Consider the following 21763-nt stretch of genomic DNA (forward strand, 5'->3'; position numbering starts at 1 on the left):
AGAATATTCCCCTAGAATTCACATCACATCAAAGTTGAGCCATGCATGTGCACCCTCATAAAAACAACCCATGAACCTAGAGAAGCCATTTGCTTCATTGACTACATGGGGGGGCAAGTCTAGTAACCAATTTCTTTTTTTAGGAAATAGAAAATCACCTTGACAAGGACACCGAAGGCTATGATGTTGTGCTCGATGCTATAGACACGATGCAGCGAGTGGCCTGGCACATCAATGACATGAAGCGGAAACATGAGCATGCTGTCCGCTTGCAGGTGAGCCAGGCAGCAGTTCCCAGCAAGTGCTCCAACACATCGCTCATTCCAGATCACATGTTCAGGCTGCATAAGTTAGTGCCCCACACTTAGAGTCCTCACCTCAGTTCTCCCTGAAGACAATATTGACCATTGATTAGAGTGGCTATATAGTGTTGAGGGAGGCTAATCAGACCCAAAATAAACACACAGAAACTATATTATTTGCAATACTGTTAGGTCAATAGCTTAAATGTCTTTCTAGCTAGCCCCTATATCTTAAACTAACCCATTTCTGTTCATCTGTGTATTGCCATGTGGCTATGGCTGACCAGCAAGGTTCCAATGTGTCGGTCTCCTCTGGTAGTTATATTGAGTCTCACTGACTCTACATTCTTTCTCCCAGCATTCAGTTTAGGTTTCTTGCCTAGCTCTACTCTGCCCTATCACAGGCCAAAGCAGCTTCTTTATTCATTAACCAATAAAAACAATACATATACAGAAGGACTTCCCACATCAACATAGGACAAAGTTTATCACTTTCAAGCTGATGATTTTGTTATCCCTTCTTTGATAACCCTGATTAAATATGTCCCCCAAGCCTTTATCTGATATCATTACAAGTCAATTGCAATTCTTGCTAAGCAAATTTCTCCAAACTATTTAAGGACTTTTAAAGCCCCATTCCTCTCTCATTAGTTTATACAAAACCATGACATACAGCGTTAGGGTGATCATGGAGCAAGTGACCCATTGGGGAGACTAGAGGTTGGAGCAGCTCCTTTGCATGTCGCTTGAAACAAGAATCTCAAGCACATTATTTTGGTCTCTGCAGGTTTAAAATGTGACAGTCAGGTGATGGGTTTGCTAAGGTCCGTTCAGTACCAATATTATAAGCCCTGAATTCTCAGGAAATTTTCCACCCCGACAGGAACTTTTGATCATATCCTAGACTCCTCAAAAAATAAACCACTTAAAAAACAAGGAACTGGGGAGAAGGTTCAGTGGCTAAAAACATTTGCCACTCTTGCAGGGGATTCAGGTTCAATTCCCAGAATTCACACAGATAGAGGCTCACAAATGTCCGTAATTCCAATTCCCAGGGGATCTGACACCCTCTTATGGATCCATGAGTACCATGCTCACACATGATGTACATCCAGACATAGATGCAGGCAAAACACTCATACATAAATCTTTAAAAAAAAAAAAAAAAACCATGTGGCCCAGAACCTAGTTCTAAACTCGTGACCCTCCAAGTGAGATAGAAAGATGCAGAGTGAAGCCACAGCTGAACCAACACAGGAAAGAATGTGTTCTTCTTGTAAGTCAGAAGAAAAGGTAGATTGCACCTGTAGGCAACCAGAGTTTGGTGTGACGTCACTGTCAAAAGTCAGAAGAGACAGCATTTTATTCTCCCAGGCTGTGTTTATTCTTTTTTCAGCGTTCACAAAAAGTTTAATCATTCAAGTGTTTTCTGACAAATACAATATCAGACATCTTTTATGGAGTCAAAGGTGGCTAAATGGCTAATTTTTCATTCTGTGTCAGTGTGCAAGGCTTCTGAAGGTGCTGCTGACTCAGACCCTAGTGTGACTCCATTTCTACCATTTCTGTCTGTGGCCAGGAAACGTTATCTTGCTTATTTGATTTGATGTTTGGTAGTAAGATGAACCCAGGGGTTTGTACAAACTACATAAATACTCGACTACTGAGCTACAAACCCATCTTCCCAATGAAGGTGGTCACCATCTTGTGGCTTTTCTTAAATAAGTAGGACTTGTGGCTATTTACAGTTTTCAAGATAATAAAATCAGCTTCCTTAAAATTTTGTCGTGTAACAAATTCTAAAGAAATGTCCATCATATCACCTATTCGTATTTTCTAAATACCACTGAGAGTGCTAAGACGGAGTGGCCAAGGTGTGTCCATTCCCTTTCTAGACAGATGAACTTAACGTGGGGAACGGCCTGACAAAACGTCCATGGTTTTACCCAGGCTTCAGTTGTGAGTTACTAATGGATGGTATAGACTCAGTTTCTAGAACATTCTCAAGTTGAAGACTGAAGGTTTTGAATTCAAAAAGAAGAGAATGAAAGGTTAGAGAAGGATGCTATCTATGATGGCGCCGCCCTTTGGAAAGGTATAGTTGCCGACACCAGCCGTAATGCTGGATCATTAAAGTATGACAATAAGCAATTGATAGTTCAGTAATTTGATTCATTTTGGGTAACCCTTGACTGATATAGCCTTGTCCCATACAGAGTGATTTATGTCAGTCAATGTCCTTGAGGTTCAGTGACAGGTCACTGGGCCTGCAGTGCCTTGCCGTCTGCCTGGTGTTTAATCTGGGGGGAATTTCCTTTTTCTTAGGAGATCCAGAGCTTGCTAACTAACTGGAAGGGGCCAGACCTCACCAGCTTTGGGGAGCTGGTACTTGAGGGGACCTTCCGCATCCAGAGGGCCAAGAATGAGAGGACTCTCTTCCTCCTGGACAAGCTGCTTCTCATCACAAAGAAGAGAGATGACACCTTCACATACAAAGCTGACATCCCGGTGGGTCCTCACGGGGTGGCAGGCGAGGCCTGGGGGTGGGGTGGCTTGTTGTGTGCCCAGTGCGCCTCACAAACTGTGCTCTCTGCTGCAGTGTGGCAACCTCATGCTTGTGGAGATCATAGCAAAGGAGCCACTCAGCTTCAGTGTCTTCGACTACAAGAACCCCAAGATTCAGCACACAGTTCAGGTAACAGGCCAGCTACTCCTAGGTCCCCGCATGGGAGAGGTGCACAGGGTCTGGCCACCATCTCTGCATTGCCTCGCATCTCACTGCTTCAATCTCCTGTGTAGGCCAAATCCCAGCAAGACAAACGCCTCTGGGTTCTGCACCTGAAGAGACTGATTCTGGAGAACCATGCAGCAAAGATCCCAGCTAAGGTGAGAGAGAGAGGTCAGTCAGAACATGACACACAGCACACAGGTGGCTTCTGAAAGGGCCCAGGCCCTAGCCAGGGGTCTGTCTGACAGGAAACAAAGCCAAGCTTCAAAATAGAGTCTGTAATCCTAGCAATCAGGAGTCTGAGGCGGAAGGATGGCCAAGCAAAATCCTGTCCACGAAAAGGCATTTCAGAGGTTGAACTTTGACATATGAGTGTGTGTGTATAGTGTGTGTGTGTGTATATATATACACATACATATATATGTGTGTGTATGTATATATGGAGAGAGGGAGAGCAAGAGAAAGAGAGAGAGAGAGAGAGAACCAATGGTACCAACTACAAATTTACATGTCTTAGGCTGTGGAGGCAATGTTACTAACTACTCCTCTCCCTCCCCGCCCCCAGCTCCCAAGAATAAAGGGGGGAAAATAAGTGAAAGACAATAAGAAAGCTTATAGAGAACTAACAGAAAATACAGGGAACCCCTTTGAGGAGGTCTGAGAGCCTCAGGAGGCTGTGTTGGGTCCTGTGGGAACAGCAGGAAACCAAGCCCAGTTTGGCGGGAAAGGAATTTACCAGGAAAGAGCAAGCTGCTCGCCTAACCCAGATCTGTCTGCTGGACGTGGGGAAACAATTGTGCCGAAAGCCAGGTGGCCTGGGGCAGGAGGACGAAGTGTTCAGCCCTAGCCGGTGAGGGGGGGGGGGGGGGAGGGAAATGCCTCCTGCTTTCCTGAAGGATGAGGAATGTTCTTATGAAGTTGGGGTGAGGGAGCCGACCGGGGCGAGACGACAAAGTAAACAAAAACAGGCGTGACACCCTGCTCACCAAACACAGCTGGTGTTGGGACCAGAGGGCCAAGAGATAGGGCAGAGGTAAGGCTGGGGTAGAGGAAGTCGGCCAAGCAGCCTGTGGAACACAACACAGGGAGCGGATGCCAGACAGGTCACCCAGGCAAAAGGAACAGATGTCACCCTCTGAGTCGGAAGTTACAGGAAGGGCTTGGGGTTGGTTGGGAGTTAACCAGCCGGGCTGGGCTCACGGAGGACACCTAACCGGTTAGATGGGAGCAGAGGAGCATCTGGCAGGGTGAATGGGAGTGGAAATTCAGGTTCTGGCAGCCCCGGGGATTAGGAGAAGCAGTGATTGAAGCCCTATAGTTTGACAGGATGGCCCACAAGAATGTGTAAAGGAAACAGGGACTCCTGGGGATCCCAGCAAGTCGTCTGCTGGGGGAGGGGTGCTTGAAAGATAGCCAGGGAGAGCTGTGAGGACCAGGAGGAGGGTACCTGATGATGAAGGCGGGGGTAGCAGCTAGAAAGTGGCTTTGAGATACAGAATATGGATTTGGAGAGTGTTTGCAATGAATAAAAAGAAATGAGAAACAAGCTGAGTGGAGACATTTTTTTCTCACAGAGTTCAAAAAGGTGTGGTTTTAGAAAACAACTCAATCAAAACAAGGCTTGCCATCTGGGTGATAAACAAGGTGTTGGTTGGTGAGCTGTCTGGGAAGATAAGGAGGCAGCAAGGATGAGGAAGGGCCATTGTGGTGGTGGTGGTGGGGAGAATTGTAAAAACAGGAATGATGGCGGTAGCCTCGGAAAGAGTTGAAAACATGTTCCCTGAACTGGGTAAAGAATGAAGAGAAATGGCAGGGGAGCGCTGAGGGGGTTAGGAAAGCATGACGTCATCCCCTGGGATGGAGCAGGCCTGGGGTGGGTGCGCGAAAGTCCAGAGGGTCAGACCCACGCTAACGAAAATGGTCAAGTTATTCACGGTGTGACTCAGCGGGTGTGACTCAGCTCCTTTCTGATAGGCACCAGCGATCCACCTGAGGCTGCCACGTGAATCGGTGCGATGGTGTCATGGCAAACTGCTGTAAGGGACTATGGCACTCGCGAGCTCCTCGCTAGGGGTGGTAGAGCTGGGGAGCGAAAGGCTCCTCAAGGAGAAGTGCGCACATGCTCATGAGACTGTGGCTATCGTCACTATGGTTCCTGGCTGAGTGGGGAAGAGATTTCTGGTCTATAGGCAGCTGGTTCGTCGGGAAATATGGAATCTGTAGTTGGAAACAGTTCCTGGTACCTCACCTGGGTGGCGGGGCAATCCTGGTGTGTTCAGGTTCTAGGGTGGCTGAACTGCCCTGCCGCTCCTGGGGAGTAGAGGACGTGGGTGCTAGAAATAAAGTAGCAAAAGACTAAGATAAAGGGATGAGTAGCCGTGCAATGTCTATGAGGATGGTGCAATGTCTGTAATGGACCAAGAGGAGAGAAATAGAACCGAAAATGGGATCAGAATCAGCAGAGGGGCACCCGGTGGGAAAAAGCGGAAGGAATTTGGGGAAAGAAGAAATTTGTCTTTGGTTGGCTGATTCGTCTCACTAGGTAGCCCAGGCCAGCCTTGAACTTGGAATTCTTCATCATATCCTTACCCCTACCCCTGGCCTCCTGAGTACTGAGATCCCAGGTGTACCCCAGGATGCCCAGCTTGCCTTCTCCATGTTCAACCTGATCTTTAGGAGCTGTGCCAGTAGTGGCTTTACATTCAGGAAATGAATCCGTAGAGCTGTGCACTTGGCCTGAAGTGTGAGCTTCCCTTCATCAGGTACGGTGAAAGACCAGAGAACTCTCGCAGACCGGTGATTGCCTTCTCTCATGGTTACTCAGAGGCAATGCCCTTCTGAGAAGTAGCACCTCGTTTTGATGTGCCCCACCTACTGTTTACAAGAATCCTAGGAAAATCAAATTGCTTAATAAGATTCTGAAAGGCAATTATAGTCAATTACCAAACGAGGCAGCTTCCGTGCCTGCCCTCGTCCTTCTGGTCTATGTATTCCTGGTGGTTTTCCCTTGATGCTTAAAACAATTAATAATGGCACAATACAATTATTCTGTTCACTCAAGTTATTAGTCCATTTAGAATCTAAAATGGATTTTAATTTACCGCTTATTGAACACATATCCATCGTGATAAGTACACTTACTTCACACTCAGTAAAAAAAATCTCAGAGATGGGTCGTGTTCTCCCCATGTTAGAGAAATAAAACCAGAGGTTCAGGAACAGGAAGTAAATTGTCCAAGTTTTACAACTGGTGTGTGACCAAATTCAGATTCAAACCCAAGTCAAAATCTGGCCCCAAAGAGCCTCTACACCATATTCCCCCCACTAGAAATAAAAACAAACCTATTTAATATACTTTATCCACTATAATGTTAAAAATAATTCCTTGCCCTATTTAAGTAGGGTGATTAAATGAAGGGTTTTTTTTAATCTTTCATCAAGACTATTCAATTGTTTTCTTAAAGCTTTCAAAATATATTTATTTCTACAAAATCAAACAAATGTATAATGGGACACTTTAAACAACAAGACATGCATAACCCAGTGTTCTAATGTCAACACAGCTGTGGATGAGTCCCTGAATGCGGACTACCTCCGCCCAGATCTCTGACTCCCTGATGGTCCTCTGCTGACACCTAGTGGACAAGAAGGGAATTCTTTTCTGAACTAATTTACAAGATTTAAGGGGATTATGCTTTCTTAGGGATTAACTTTGTTTAGGGAATTTCTTGGAACTAGTCCCATTTATTTATATATTTACACATTTATATATTATATAAACTGAGCCAAATTAATTGAGCGTAAGGATGAAGTAAGTGCTTTTTCATTTTAAATATTAACACAAAACTAGAAAACCGCTTTCCAGAGATTAAGCTACCGTTTGTGTTTTAAATTAAATCCAACTAGTAACCTCAGATTCCAAATATAAAACAGAAATACAAGCGTATAAAGTAGACAACTATTATTTCTCAAAATTAAGGTAACTCTTGATACTTTTTCCCATCTGTGCCTCCATTTTTATTTTTTAAATTACGCATGTTTACCAGATAATTTGGCATGATGTCATAGATTGCAGCAAATTAGAAACAAAATCATTTTAGTTATTACAGCATAGTGTATGTAGATTAAACTATATTATTCTTGAGGGGAATGTAAACAGCATTGGAAAGCAAGAAATGTTACCTTAACTGACTTCCCCTAACAATCAGTTGGCAAAAAGGTGGGTTAAGAGAGTTCAGCTTGTTTCTAAGTCCCTGAGCATTAGCAACATGTGAGGATAGAAACAGCAAACCGCAAAGTATTCTGGGTAGAAAGACTAAGTGTATGGAGAGCCGAAGCCTCAAGACATCAGGCTCCAATCCCCAGAAGGGTAGAGACAACCGTGCTAGTGCCTGTCAGTTGATGCTAACAGCACTCAGAAAGGTGGGTCCTGTCATGTGACCTTGGAGTTGAGAAAGCGCAGAGTGGCCAGAGCCACCCACTCTGGCCACTCTGGGACGCGAGAGCACCTGAACTGCAACTGGACTTCCGTGTACATGCAGCTGTTTCTTTGCTTTTGTTTTTTCCTCTACTAACGATACAGTATAAAACTATCTACAAGGCTATGTTAAGCACCCTAGAGCTGACTTTGAGTTTACAGGAAGATGTGTGCCGGCTCTGTACCAAGGCAGCGTCTCTCCGTGAAGGACTTGGGTGCTGCAATCTTGTTCTTGCTTCATTTCTGTGACTGTGATGCCCTGACGACAGAAGCAGCTTGTGTGGGGGGCGGGGGAGTTGTTTCAGCTCGCAGTTCAGGTTCCACTCCTTCATAATGGGGGCATCAAGGCAGGAACTTACAGCATCACATCACACCCACAGTCCAGAGCAGAGACAATGAAATACTTGCTGGCCTCCTACTGAGTTCACTGTCTCTGCTCTTATATAACTCAGGACACAGCCTCGGTTGTGACCCATACCAGTTGGCCTTCCCATAACAAAATTAAGAAGATAATTCACGGTCCCCGCAGATATGCCCACAGGCCAACTTGAGCTAAACCAGCAGTTCTCAACCTGTGGGTCGCAATCCCTTTGGGGGTCACCTAAGACCGTGGGAAAAACACAGAGATTTTCATTACAATTCATAACAGTAGCAAACTTACAGCTATAGAGTAGTTATGAACTAATTTTATGGTGGGGGGGTCACAACAGCACAAAGAACTACAGTAAAAGGCCTCAGCCTTAGGGGTAGAGAACCATTGCTCTAGACAGTCTTTCATTGAGACTCTCTTCCAGGGTGAGTCTAAATTGTGTCAAGGTGACAGTAAAACCTAACCATCAAGTCTTCGCTGTATTGTGCCCAATGGACAGCCCCTGCTACTCCCCATGAGGATAGTCCTTGAGTCCCCTGAACTATGTATTAATGCCTAAAAGAAATCGTGAGGGCTGCTTTTTTTTTTAATGTTTTGTTTTCTAAAAATCCATTTATTTGGATGTTATAAGATCTCTGTCACACTTGGTAGTTTAAAGAAGAAATTGGAGAAAAAGATTCAATCATATCTACGTTTTTTATTTTTTTGTCTTTCAGGCCAAGCAGGCAATACTCGAAATGGATGCTATTCGTAAGTTTTTGTTCCCTTAGCCTTCTTTGAGAAGATGCTGTTATCCTTTTGTGCCTGTCACGCTCTCATCTCAAAGCTTGTAAAATGTCAGTTATGGGAAGCCAGCAGCTGTTCACTCGCTCTTCACAGCTGGGGCAGACATGAACATCGCTTCCTAAGATGCTGCCTTGTTTCTGCCTTGGTTCTCCTGGTTTTCCTGTGGCGTACTCGATGGCTAGCCACACTTCTAGTTTCTGCAGGTCCTAGAACTGTCAGGTGTGCCTCCGTGGAGGACTCTTCCTCTCACCTCCACCACAAGGAAGGAAGGAAGGAAGGGAGGGAGGAAGGAAATACAGTGCAGTTACTTACCCATCCCCCCCCCCCCAAGAAAAAGTCCCTTCTGATCATTGATCATCTACAAGAACATTTATCGCTTGAGCATTACTGGTGTTTCTGATGTAACACAAGATTCCAAAAATCACAGCCACCCTACCTGATCACCATATCTTCCTCTCTGCAGACCATCCAGGCTTCTGCTACAGCCCTGAGGGACAGATGAAGGCACCATGTGGCTCCAAAGAAGGTCCTGCACCACAGCGGCAGAGGCGGAAATCTGGTAAGCGGAAAGTTGCCATTGAAGTTGAACTGTAATGCTGAGAAAGACAGAAAGTGGGTACTTTTCTTACTGGCAGACATTTTCTGACTGGTTGTTGGTTTGAATACATCTAAGGCTAACAAAAAAAAAACCACCCCTCGAGCCTTTCTTGTTTGTTTGTTTGTTTATTGGTTTCTCGAGGCAGGGTTTCTCCTGTCCTGGAAACTCACTCTATAGATCAGGCTGGCCTCGAACTCTCAGAGATCCACCTGCTTCTGCCCCCCGAGTGCTGGAATTAAAGGCATGTGCCACTGTCACCCAACTCTCTAGCCTTTCTTTAAAACACCTCTCTACTTAACTCTTTCCTGGTAAATATAAAATATGTCAACCAGCAAGGTATGGGCAAGGTATGATGGCACATGCCTTTTGTCCCAGGCAGAGGCAGACAGATTCCAATGAATTGGAGGCCAGGCAGAGCTCTACAGTGAGACCCTGTCTCAAATAAACAAACAAATAAACAAAACAAGCAAAATGTATCAACCAGGTGCTTCTGCTTTTTACAGTACCTCGCCATTGGTAAGTACTCCCTTACACCCTACTTGCTGTTGCTGGTATACCTTGTGAATGACACACACAAGCGTATTCAAGCCTAACATTTTGATTTGCTTAGTGTTCTCTTAGCTCTCAATTCTTGGTTTTATATGAAAGAGTATTAGCGAAGTCCACTTTACCCTTTACTATAGGAAAGGAATGCCAAGATAAGTAGCCATTACAATTTTCATTTATAAGACCCTCACTGTGGGGTAGACCAAAAAAAATGAATGAATAAATAAATACGGATCTCTTTGATAAAGATTTGGCATATGCAGATGAAAAATAGGGTGGAAAGGGGCTGGAGAGATGACTCCATGGTTAAGACTGATGCTTGCTCTTCCAAAGGTCCTGAGTTCAATTCCCAGCAACCACATGGTGGCTCACAACCATCTGTAATGAGATCTGGTGCCCTCTTCTGGCCTGCAGGCATACATGCAGAATACTAAGAATACTGGATACATAATAAATAAATAAATCTTTTAAAAAGAGGGTGAAAAGACGGAGAAAGAGATTTCAGGAATGAGTGATACTTCAAAGACTGATACCCTTGATGGGATGGGAAGGAGAGGCACAGGGTTGGAATCGTCCATGTAGAGTCGAAGGACTTGAGCCAACAGACTGCAGAGCAAGTGGTGGCTGTCAGCAGCTCAGCCTGGCTGGACCGAGGGATGGAGTCGAGGTGGAAGAGGACAGTGCGGGGTGGAAAGAGAGAGGGGGAGAGAGGACCGCAGCTCGGAGCCTGATTACGACGGCTCAGCGGACTTTGTACACGTGTGACTGTGGCAAGGCAAAAGAGGATTGATTGCAAACTGTAAGCATACGTGCCTTGAGTAGAAGCTGGCTTCAGGTAAGGTAGGCAAGGAGTTGTGCATCCCTAGTCCCCATCGGGTCTATGTCCTGCCCCCCACCCCCACCTCATGCGGCAGCTGTGCTAGTCTAGGGGAGAAGTGAAGGCCTAGAGAGAGATGGGGATGGGCAGACTTGGGTCGCTCACTATAGGCTTTCTAGACCGGTGGATGAGAACGAGATAAACTGAGAATGGCATCATGGTCCCTAACTTGGGAGACAAAAGTCATTGATAAGCTGGTAGTAGATGGCAGTGAGCCCAGATTGAGAAGAGAGAGATGGCCAGATCGGAAGCCTGGGTAAGGCGCTCAGCCCGGGATAGAAAATCCTAAGTTGTCAGCTGATGGGCTGCAGTAGCAGCTGCAGGAGTTGTTCCACGGCTCAGCTGTTGGTAAAGTGGCACCTGCCCTTCTGTTCCATGACTCCTGACCCTTTGGAGCCTCTCCTACCATTCAGCAGAGTGAATTGCTTGCACCTGAGTATCTGTGAGCACTGAGAATTTGAGTAAATTGGGCAGAATCTTTCTAGAGCCCAGGACTGAGGACATTGCCTAGTTGAGAGGGTGCTTGCCTAACACACACAAAACCTTGGATTCTTTCTCTGGCTCCACATAAAGGGGGCTCCTGCCTGTGGTCTCTGTACTTAGGAAACGGAGGCAGGAAGTTCAGGAATCCAAGGTCATCCTCAGCTACATAGCTGAGGCCAGTCTGAGGTGCATGAAAGCTTGTCTATAACAAACAAATAAAAAGAACGTTTTTAAAGCTCTTAAAACGTCAATAAGTTACTAATTTATTTATGAGAGGAGGTATCGATTTGCAAATAATGCTGGCTTCATTCTCCCCTCAGAACCTTCCTCCCGGACGCGCAAAGTGTTGAAGACCAGTGGTGAGTTCAAAAATAGAGTTGTGTTTTTCATTCTTAGTTAAATCATCATATAGAAGGAAATTATGTGTTAGGCGCATTGTAGATTGGGAGGTTTGATAGCCAGGTTGCAGGGAGATTGAATGTTTCTATAAGCAAAAGTGTTCTGTTGCAAAATAGCTGATGAAAGTTATTTGCAACATATTTGTCAGACATAACATTTCTCTGAAAGAAATTTTATCATCAAAAGCAAGAGGAAAATGACCCTTAAACATGTATTAACGTATGTAATATACGTGCTATATATATCTGTACATGCATGTCCCAACATCCAAGAAGAAACAAAGTGCTAATACAATTTAAAGTTTAAAAAGACACCTGTATCAGTAATTGAAAAAAGTTTTCATTTAATGAGAGAAATGGAGGGAAGAAAGCTATGAATTTGATGAAAAGACGCTGTAAAACTCTTGGCGAGGAGGAGGGAGTAAATTTTTGCAACTTTTCCTGAACAAAATTTAGTAATTCCTATCTAAGTTCAAAGTGGTGATTTGCCCTTGATCCAGCAATTTGACCTCTAGGCTCATATGACTGTGTCAACAAATTGAACTAGAACTCTGCATTTGTCTCAAATAGAGCTAAGCCTTGGTGTGGTGAAGGTCAGGATTCTCCAAGGTCAACTCCCATTTCATGTGCCCAGGGAACCTAGTACAACTCCTGTGTTTGTCGTGGTGTAGAATATTAGCTACAGAAACAACCACTATTTCCAGGTAGACCAACCATGCACTATGTTAAAGGTCATTCTCAACTCCATAAGAAGTTCAAGTTCAGCCAGTAGTCCACAAGACCCTGTCAAAAACAAAAAGAAAGAATATTTCTAGCCCTCTTAAGATGTCAATAAGCAACTAGTTCATTATAAGGGATAAATTTGATTTGGGTTTTGTGATATCACAAAATAAAATGTCCACCTGGTAGAAAAAAGTATGCTCCTAACTATCATGGAATGTTCTGTTGTTGAAGAGAATGAAGTCAGTCTCTCTCTACCAACACATGCCTATATATTTAGCAGAAAATATACCGATGTGTAATGCATCTTTATTTAAAAACCAACAGAGCGACTTTACACTGCAAGAAGGTGAGAGACAGTAGGTATGAGATGCAGAAAAGTGCACCAGACTGAACTGTATCTCTTGGGAGGAATTTGTGGGCAGAGAGAGAAGCACTCTTCAAGCTTACCTGACTAAACACTTGCAAAGATTAAATGTGCGTTAGTAGGGTGTCTGTAAGATACCTGTATAAATCCCCCTCCATGACAGGATCAAGGAGACCTTGTGGATAAAGATTTCATCTTCATTTAATGCCCCCAAATGTTTAAAACTCAACAAAAGTATTCTTGTGTCTTCAGGGGACTCCCATGGCCTATGACACAGGCCTTGTTTTTCATATTTTTGTTAGAAAGTTTTGGAAACAATTTACCATGAACTGTTGCTCTCAGGGATACAGAAAATGGCTTTGGCTCATAATGTAGCATGGTTCTATTATGGTAGAGGATGTGGAACAGATAAAGGAGGGAGTCTTCTTAAAGCTGGACCTCTTGAACTTCAATTACTAGCAATATGTATAGTCACCATGTCGAAATAGGAATGCTTACCTATAAGATACATTTTAAATTCTCAAACTTAAAACATGGTTTTTGTTTTGTTTTTTTTTTCAGAAACTTCACATGATATCCAGAAGGTAAGCATGATCACATTTCTTCTGAAGTGTTTGCTGTGGGCACCTTTCACCTCAGTGTCCTCCCTTACTGGTCTTACCCCAACTTGAAGTGTCAACATTTACTTTACATCTTGACATCCTTATCCACTTTGCATCTTTAGCTAATTGCCCTTGATTTAAGGGAAAGTGAATTGTTTCCAACTTTCTCCCTCCCGCTTCATCTCTTGCAGTTCAGGCAATTCTACCTGTCCCCGTGGTCCACTTCTCCCCTCAGAAGCTGTGACCACCCTTAGACAGTGACCTTTACTGAAAGCTAATGGGGTCAGTCTCACACTTCCCTGTACCTCTCTCAAGTTAAAACCAGTCCCTGATAGATAGATAGATAGATAGATAGATAGATAGATAGATAGATAGATAGATAGATAGATGTGTGTGTGTGTGTGTGTGTGTGTGTGTGTGTGTGTGTGTGTGTGTATGGATATATATATATATCCATCCTGGGTCTATCTAGCTCCCTTCCCAAAGCACTAACTGTCAATCACAATGATGACTGAAGACTATGGTCCTAAGATATAATAGCAAGTCCTTGCTACTTGGGAAAACTGAGGCAAGAATGAATGAATGAATGAATCCAGGAGATTAAGATCAGCCTTGGCATCATAGTGAAACCCATTTCAAAAGAAAAAAATTACAACTAAGAGTAGAATCCTTCTGCTGGTGCAGCAGGTATGATGTGTGATACAATGAAACTTCGTTAGGTCAAGTTGTATCTAAGTAGTGCTTTTGTCCCTCTGACAAACCATTAGTAGATGGTAAATGCTCACTCCTAGAGTTTTGCCTGTTGCCTAGCATGCCTGAGGTCCTGGGTGGTAGCGAACGCCTTTAATTCCAGCACTCAGAAGGCAGAGGCAGGTGGGTGAGTTCAAGGCCAGCCTGGTCTGTAGAGTAGTTCCAGGACAGCTAGGACTATTACACAAAGAAATCCTATCTCGAAAAACAAAACACACACACACACACACACACACACACACACACACACAAACTCAGCACTGAAGAAAAAGGAAAGTTTTGTTTTGCCCTATTGAACATTGTGTATTAGGTTTGTTACCTAGAAAGAGGAACTGTTATATCCTGACCTGAGTGACTTTTCCAATATATCCACTGATGGGTTGTCTTAAATGACAATTCCTAGAGTATTTCTTGTGATTTCTCATGTAAGAGCTAAGGATGTACCGTCCTCCATAAGGATGAGGCTCTAATCATCTTTTCCCCAAATCCCATTTACACCATGGTTTAAAAAAGGGACGAAGTGACCTTGTTGATAAAGGCTGTATCCTCGTTTTTAAAAACCCTAGCACTTGGAAGGCAGAGACAGGGGGATCTCAGTGAGCTCCAGGCCAATCAGGGCTACACAGTGTGACACTGTCTAAAACCAAAGCAAAACAAAACAACAACAAAAGAAAACCCGACTTTCAGTTGTCAAAAACTCAGCGGTTGTTGATTTAGGAGGGGGCTTCAGTGGAGCTAGGATGCACTCATGGTTTTTCAGATACCATTTGTTTTCACCTGAAACTTTGTAACTTTACTGACGCTTCATTGTGAAGCTTACTTTCTGATCTTTGCCATAATTGGGTCACCGACAAAAGTACTCTGTGATAGAATCCTGGAGCCAAGCCTAACTTGTACCTAACTGCGTACAAAAGGTGAAGCTTTGCCATCTTAGGCAAGTTTCCAACAGTGCTCAACCAAGTCCGTTCAGGACTACCGAGCTTTGTGAAGACAAGAGTCAAACAAGGAAAACAAACAAACAGACTACCAGGGTGCTGCTTCAGTAGCCAGATTCTGTCTCCTAACCATGATGTGTATCCTAAGTATGAGAACAGACTGGCCTATGGCTTTACCACAGTTTGGCATCTCTCCCTGAGTATATATCCTGAAGCCCTCATCCTCTGTCGCAGCTAAGTTCATAATTAGCTGGGGTTAAGACCTGAATTCAGATGCACTCCTGCCGTTTGTGATCATCGCTTGCTAGGGGTTTCACCTCAGCAGGCCTGCCTTCCTCCTTCAGAAAATTGCTATCGAGATGTCATGTAATAATATAATTTTTAAAGATGCCTAATACAATATTTGGCAGAAGGGCAAATATGCCATAAATGATCCTGTTATCAAATTAATAAACACCCAAAATGGACAGCATGAAAAAGCAGAGGGAGAAAATGGTCGCCTTGGCCCTGGTAAAATTGAGGTTTCTGACTTATGTACTTCTATGCTATGACTAACCTTACATTGATTATTTATTAATCTCAGAACTCATCAGGTCTCTGAATGATGGATTGGTACAGTGTTCAAAAATGTTGCCATCATTCACTTCAATCGTTAAGAACTTACACATATACCAATATTAACAACAATTCGAGTTTAGTTACCCAAAACATCCATGACTTCTGGAGGCTGGATGAGTTCCTGCTGCAGTGAGAAATACAGGGCTGTTTTGCTATGCCCTCTATATCTGTCATAATTGAATGGATGAATGCTAACTCATCTTCTCTGTAAGTAGTTACCTGTGTTCTACAGGTACCACATCAGTGCAGTCTGAATGAAGGGAAAGGAAAAGATGCTAAAATTTTGATTATAAAGATTATAAAAACAATAGAATTAAATAAAAATATTTTATGTCTGGATTTGTGAAAATTCATAAAATTAAATGATTAATTGTTATAGGTTTTAAAGTTTCAATAGAAAAATGTTAGGGTGGAATTTTATTTCTGTGCTGTCTGCTGCTTTCTCCTTTCCTGGTGACTAACCCGACAAGAAGGGAGCAGTTCCTGCTAATTTGGCATTTCCAATAGGCTACTCATAGTGCTTTAATCAGAAAACATGTCCCACCCTGAGCTGACTTAATCTGAACAAGCGTTAACTATTTCAGCTCTTTGAAGCTAGTTCTTCTGTATATGGAATACTATCAAGTTATCTGCCCCCATCTCCAGTTCCCATTATAAAACCACGGGCCAGTCTGTTCTCCTTGCACCTTCTCAGGAGATGGGATTTTTCTAGAAGGACAACTCCCATCAAGAAAGGTTTTAAGTGACAAAAAGTTCCCTTGTTTGGTTAGAAACCATGGTGCATCTGGGTAGTGGTGGTTCACACCTTTAATCCCAGCACTCAGGAGACAAAGACAGGTGAATCTCTATGAGTTCAAGGCCATCCTAGTCTACAAGAGCTAGTTCCAGAACAGGCTCCAAAGCTATAGAGAAACCCTGTCTCAAAAAATAAAACAAAACAAACAAACAAAAAAAAAAACCAACCATGGTTCCCTGTATTTTTACTTCCAAAACAATAACTAAGCATTAATTAAATGTATTTTGATAACAAATGTTAAAATACCATTATCTCAGCAGTGGGTTAAACTCCTGTAACAAAGCCTCATTGCCTGGAGTCTATAAATTAAGATCAAGTTCACAGTGAGCCTTTCAGGGTTAAGGAAACCCTTGATGTCTGTCATCAAGACACCAACAGGGGCTCCTGATGGGACCAGAAATTATGAAAGACTCACAGGAGCAAGGCATTGAAATGAAGTTTCCTAAAGTCTTGTATACAAGGTGGTATTAAGGCATAGGCCTCAATGCATACACCATTGTGTATCCACCATATTTGCTATATTCTGCTTCTGTTCTGTCTGGAAGCAAAGATTTTAGAGTCAGTTGGGTTTGAACTATAGCCTTATTACTAACCAGAAAAGAAAGTTACTATTTCAGAGCCTGGGTTTCCTCAGTATAATCCTGATGTATCTTTACCTAGTTCATAGACTGACCATGAAAACTAGTTACAGAAGATATCTGCAAATTGCCTATAGCTCAGTTTTTAAATAAATATCCCCGTCCTTTCTGCCCCCTTTTCAAACATCTGAAGTGTCCTTCAAATCAGTTGAAAACCAGCACTGGCTAGTGATCATTTTCTCTAACCAGGTGGCAGCCTAGCTACATAGGTGACATTCCCCCGGTCACACATCTTCTGCATGGCGCGATAATCCAGTTGCTGTATGTCTGTCTCCCTCAGGTTTCTAGAGAGGAAGGCTCTTCCCACGTGACTGCTGCCACACCACCCCCTGCCCAGAGGAACAGCCAGCCAAGCAGCACCACCATCATCAGTATGCTCCGCGGGGGCGGTGCCATCAGAGGCCTCTGGACGGACCCCCACATCAGGCAGTCCTTGTTCCCCAGCCGCCGGTCTCCACAGGAGAACGACGACGATGATGACTACCAGATGTTCGTCCCGTCCTTTTCTTCCTCCGATCTCAATTCAGCCAGGCTGTGCGAAGAGAACACCTCCAGCCGCCCATGCAGCTGGCACCTGGGGCTGATGGAGCCCGCCGAGATCTCCAGCTCCAGTCACAGGGTTGTCCGGCGGGCCAGCAGTGCCGGTGAAAGCAACACGTGTCCTCCTGAAGTAAGAATTCGGGACAGCGATGACTCTCAGTACTGTCCCACGAGAGAACTGCAGAATGGTCCTCAGCTAGGAGGACAAGGAGGAGTGACTCCCTTTGGGTCATCTGTAGAATTGACGATTGATGATATAGACCATGTCTATGATAACATAAGTTTTGAAGACTTGAAGTTAATGGTTGCTAAGCGGGATGAAGCCGAATCCTCTTTCCCCAAATCACCCAGAGACTCTGTTCGCCCCAAGAGCACCCCAGAGTTAGCCTTCTCAAAGAGGCAGGCTAGCCACAGTACAAGCTCTCTCTACTCAAAGAAAGAGGCAGCTCCCAGTGCTCAAGAGGCATCTAACCAAAGCATTCATGAACTCCAAGTAGTGGAAGAAAACATCTATGACACCATAGGGCTTCCAGACCAACCATCACTGGACTTCAAATGCAGTACACTTAAGCAGCCCAAAAGGAGCACCTTCCTGGGTCTGGAAGCTGATTTTGCGTGCTGTGACAGCTTGAGACCGTTCATCTCCCAGGACAGCCTCCAGCTCAGTGAAGAGGATGTGTCTTACCATCAGGGACCCTCCGATACTGACTATCTGAGTTTCTTGTATGACTCTCCCCGCTGTAACCTGCCCATCGCAGATAAGGCTCTGTCAGACAAATTATCCGAAGAAGTAGATGAAATCTGGAACGACCTGGAAAATTACATCAAGAAGAATGAAGACAAAGCGAGAGACCGTCTCCTCGCCGCGTTTCCCGTCAGCAAAGACGACGTGCCAGACAGGCTGTATGTTGAGAGCACCCGTGATCTGAGCAGAGATTCAGGGCGTGCCTCATCTATGCTGTCCCTTCCGGGGAGTCAGGCTTTTCTCATGCCTGGGAAAAGCAGGGTTGCCAGGGCTAGCAGGGTTAACTGCTCACATGAAGATGACCTGATTTCGACAGAAGGCTCCTTCATGAGTCTTAACCAACTCTCTCTGGCTAGTGGAGTGCCTCCTGTGGACAGTCCCTACGAACTGGCCAACTACAGCCTGCCCCAAACAGACCCAGAAAACTCTGACCTTGGGATGGAGGCCACAGATAAGACCAAGAGCAGGGTCTTTATGATGGCAAGGCAGTATAGTCAAAAGATTAAGAAGGCCAATCAGCTTCTGAAAGTGAGAAGCCCGGAGTTGGAGCAGCCACCACCCAGTCAGCATAAGCCCATTCCCAAAGACCTGGCGGCCATCTTGGAAGAGAAGAGGCAAGGAGGGCCTGCCATTGGTATGTTCCGTGCTCTGTTCTTCCTTCTTGACAGTCAGGTGTGGGAACAGGCTTCCCAGTTCCAACTGTCCTTAGAGCTGTGTCATAATACACAGGCCGCAAAGCCACCGTTGGCCCTTCGCACTTTACTTCAGTTGGAACATGTAAACTAGAGTGTTATTGAGCCTCAGGGTTGGTGCACGTGTGATGTTCCTACAAAGTTGGTACCTTTAGGGAAAAGTTTCTGGAAGGAAGCCTGAAATGTGGAAGAAGCTACCTGCTTTAACCTATGAAAGAAGCATAAGCATTTCCCTATGGGTGGGCAATGTATTGGGGAGCAGGTGCTTCTCAAAACCATTGCAGTTGAGAATCACCTAGTATAGGGCTGCTGTTTGTTGCAGATTCCCCACCACCACCAAATGCTTGCCCCTAGCCCAGAGGTGAGGGGATGGCTCCGTTGGTAAAGGTGCTGGCCATGCAAACACAAGGACCTGAGCTGAACTCCCTAGCACTCACGTAAGAAGCCAGGTGCAGCATGACATGCCTGTCATCCGAGGCTGGGAAGGCAGAGACAAGGAGGGGAGGTCACTAGAGCTGGCTGGCCCATCCGTCTAGGCTCAGACAGAGACTCTGTCTCAGAAGATGAAGTGGTGACTGAGAAAGACATACACAGGCACACACAGCCCCAAACACACAATACAACAAAGAAGCAAAGACCAAGAAGATTTGTTTGTTTTTGTCTCCTCTGTCTACCTGCGTGTGTGTCTATATACAATGAGCATGCAGTACCAGAGGAAGCCAGAAGAGGGTGCTGGATCCACTAGAACTGGAGCTGCAGTTGTAAGCTGGCATGTGGGTGCTGGAGATCCAACCCAGGTCCTCTGGAAAGGCAGCCAGTGCTCTCAAGCACCCACCTATAGCTCCAGCCCCCCATTTTTAGCCATTTTTTCTAAGCTACAATTCCTTTGCTCGCACATATTCCAGCTACTACTTAGCGACCTTATATAGCCGCTAACTACCATGTGTTCAATACCGTCTTGCTTGGTTTTGTCACTTAAAGCTTCCAAGAAGCTTAATTTTTCCGTCGGACTTCATTGTGGGCATAGCTGGGCTTCTAGATGTAACACGGGCAAGAATCAGGAGTGCGAGGGCAAGTGCTTTCTGGTGTGACATTTTGAAAGAGAATGGAACATTGATCTGTGAGAAGCCTTGAGTTGTGAATACAGCATGCGACTCGGTGGAAAAAAAAAAAAAAACAAGAGGGACGTTCTGCTTAAGACATCTTTTTCATCCCAGACACTTATTTCTAGGATTGGGGCTAGGAATCTGTCTTGTTTTCTCTTTTGAGAAAGGGACTCATGCAGTCCTGGCTGGCCTCAAGCTTGCTGTGTCACTGAACCTCATGAATTTCTGACCCTCCTACATACCCTATCCTAAAAGCTGGGGTTACAGGTGGGCACCCCCCCACACCTGGTTTTATGTGGTGCTGGAATTGAACCCTGACCTAGCCAAGCCCTCTTCCAAATCAGCCACATTGTAGCTCCTAGAATCTGTGTTTTAAAATCCACCATGTTTTAAGGAATCCTACCCTTGTTACCCCCTGTGACACAGCCTAAAACTCCAGGCCTTGGGATGTGGAAACGGGAGGATTGATGAGTTCTACCCAGTCCTAAGCCAGCCTGGGCTACATAGTGAGATCCTGTTAGGAAGGAAGGAAGGAAGGAAGGAAGGAAGGAAGGAAGGAAGGAAGGAAGGAAGGAAGGAAGGAAGGAAGGAAGGGTGAAGGGAAGGGAAGGGAAGGAAGGAAAGGGAAGGAGAGAAGGAAGGAGGGAGAGAGAAGGGAAGAAAGAAAAAAGAAAAGGAAAGAAGCAAAGAAGAAAGGAAAGAAGAAATCCTATTATCTGACAAAGAACTACCTCAGTATTAAAAAAGTCAGTTTTCCAATTAAAGGCAGAAACGAAGTCAGACACGATGGGACACACCTGTAATCAGCACCCAGGAGGCAGGTCTTAGTTTGGGAACAGCCTGGGCTACTTAGAAAAACCCTGTCTCAAAAACAACAACAACAACAAAAAGCGAAAACAAAAAACTCCCACAAATATGGAAGTTAAAACAAAATGGCATCAACAGGGTCAAGCCAGTGAGCCTCAGGACAAGGCCCATTTGTGCACCAGTGCCACTTAGACACGTGGATGCCACTGACCTTTCTCTGGATTCGACTTCTCTATCTCTATGGAAACTAGACAGTAGCAAGGAGATATCAAAATCCTAAATGAATTCAATAGATCCCTGAGGAGAAAGCTATGCCATAGTTTAAAATATTAATTATCAAAGCTTTCCATTCCAATTCCAGATAAGGAAGTGACGACTGGGACTTGGTTTCTGGAGGGTTTTACAGAATCTTTGAGTTCTTTAGAATAAAATTAAAGTAAAAGTTGATTTCTGTGTGACCGTGAGAGAGACTGGAATGTATTTCTTTTCCCCTGACAGTAGCGTCCTTAAAGTCATTTGTCTCCTCGTTCCAATGTTGTGTTATAGCTACAGGAAGTGACTGATGAACTGCAGGACTTGGTGGGGTGGCCTAGGTGGCCTCGGGAGAAGTTGCCTAGTGATGATTTCAGCCCATAGCTGCGGCCAGGTCATTGTCTCCTAGGTTCAGAGAAAATATACTGATTATTTCTGATGAGGAGGAAGAGTTGACTGTGTCAGCAAACCACAGTTTACCTCTAATAGCCAGGGCCAGGCTGACTGGAATATGAGCCAGTCATTAAGATGCAAAACTCTAAGCTTGTTTAAAGCAAGCCCCTCAGAACTAAAGAATTGGGACCTACAACTTCTTTGAATAAAATTCTTGTTACCCACCTTTGAAGTGTT

At 44.5% G+C, this 21763-nt stretch overlaps 1 protein-coding gene across 11 annotated transcripts in view; it reads left to right on the forward strand.

The window, feature by feature from the left end:
• Plekhg1 (pleckstrin homology and RhoGEF domain containing G1) overlaps positions 1–21763 on the forward strand; it is a 213637-nt gene that overhangs the window by 184685 nt on the left and 7189 nt on the right. For all 11 annotated transcript variants that reach the window (XM_048419745.3, XM_048419742.3, XM_085688177.2 and 8 more), the window contains 9 exons: positions 144–275; positions 2628–2810; positions 2902–2997; positions 3102–3188; positions 8594–8627; positions 9127–9222; positions 11488–11526; positions 13214–13236; positions 17272–18910. In XM_048419745.3, coding sequence (XP_048275702.3) covers positions 144–275; positions 2628–2810; positions 2902–2997; positions 3102–3188; positions 8594–8627; positions 9127–9222; positions 11488–11526; positions 13214–13236; positions 17272–18910 — 2329 coding nt within the window. The remainder of the gene's footprint in view (positions 1–143; positions 276–2627; positions 2811–2901; positions 2998–3101; positions 3189–8593; positions 8628–9126; positions 9223–11487; positions 11527–13213; positions 13237–17271; positions 18911–21763) is intronic.

The sequence above is a fragment of the Myodes glareolus genome, chromosome 1 (genome assembly GCF_982192425.1).
Source record: "Myodes glareolus chromosome 1, mMyoGla1.1, whole genome shotgun sequence".
NCBI classification, from domain to species: domain Eukaryota; kingdom Metazoa; phylum Chordata; class Mammalia; order Rodentia; family Cricetidae; genus Myodes; species Myodes glareolus.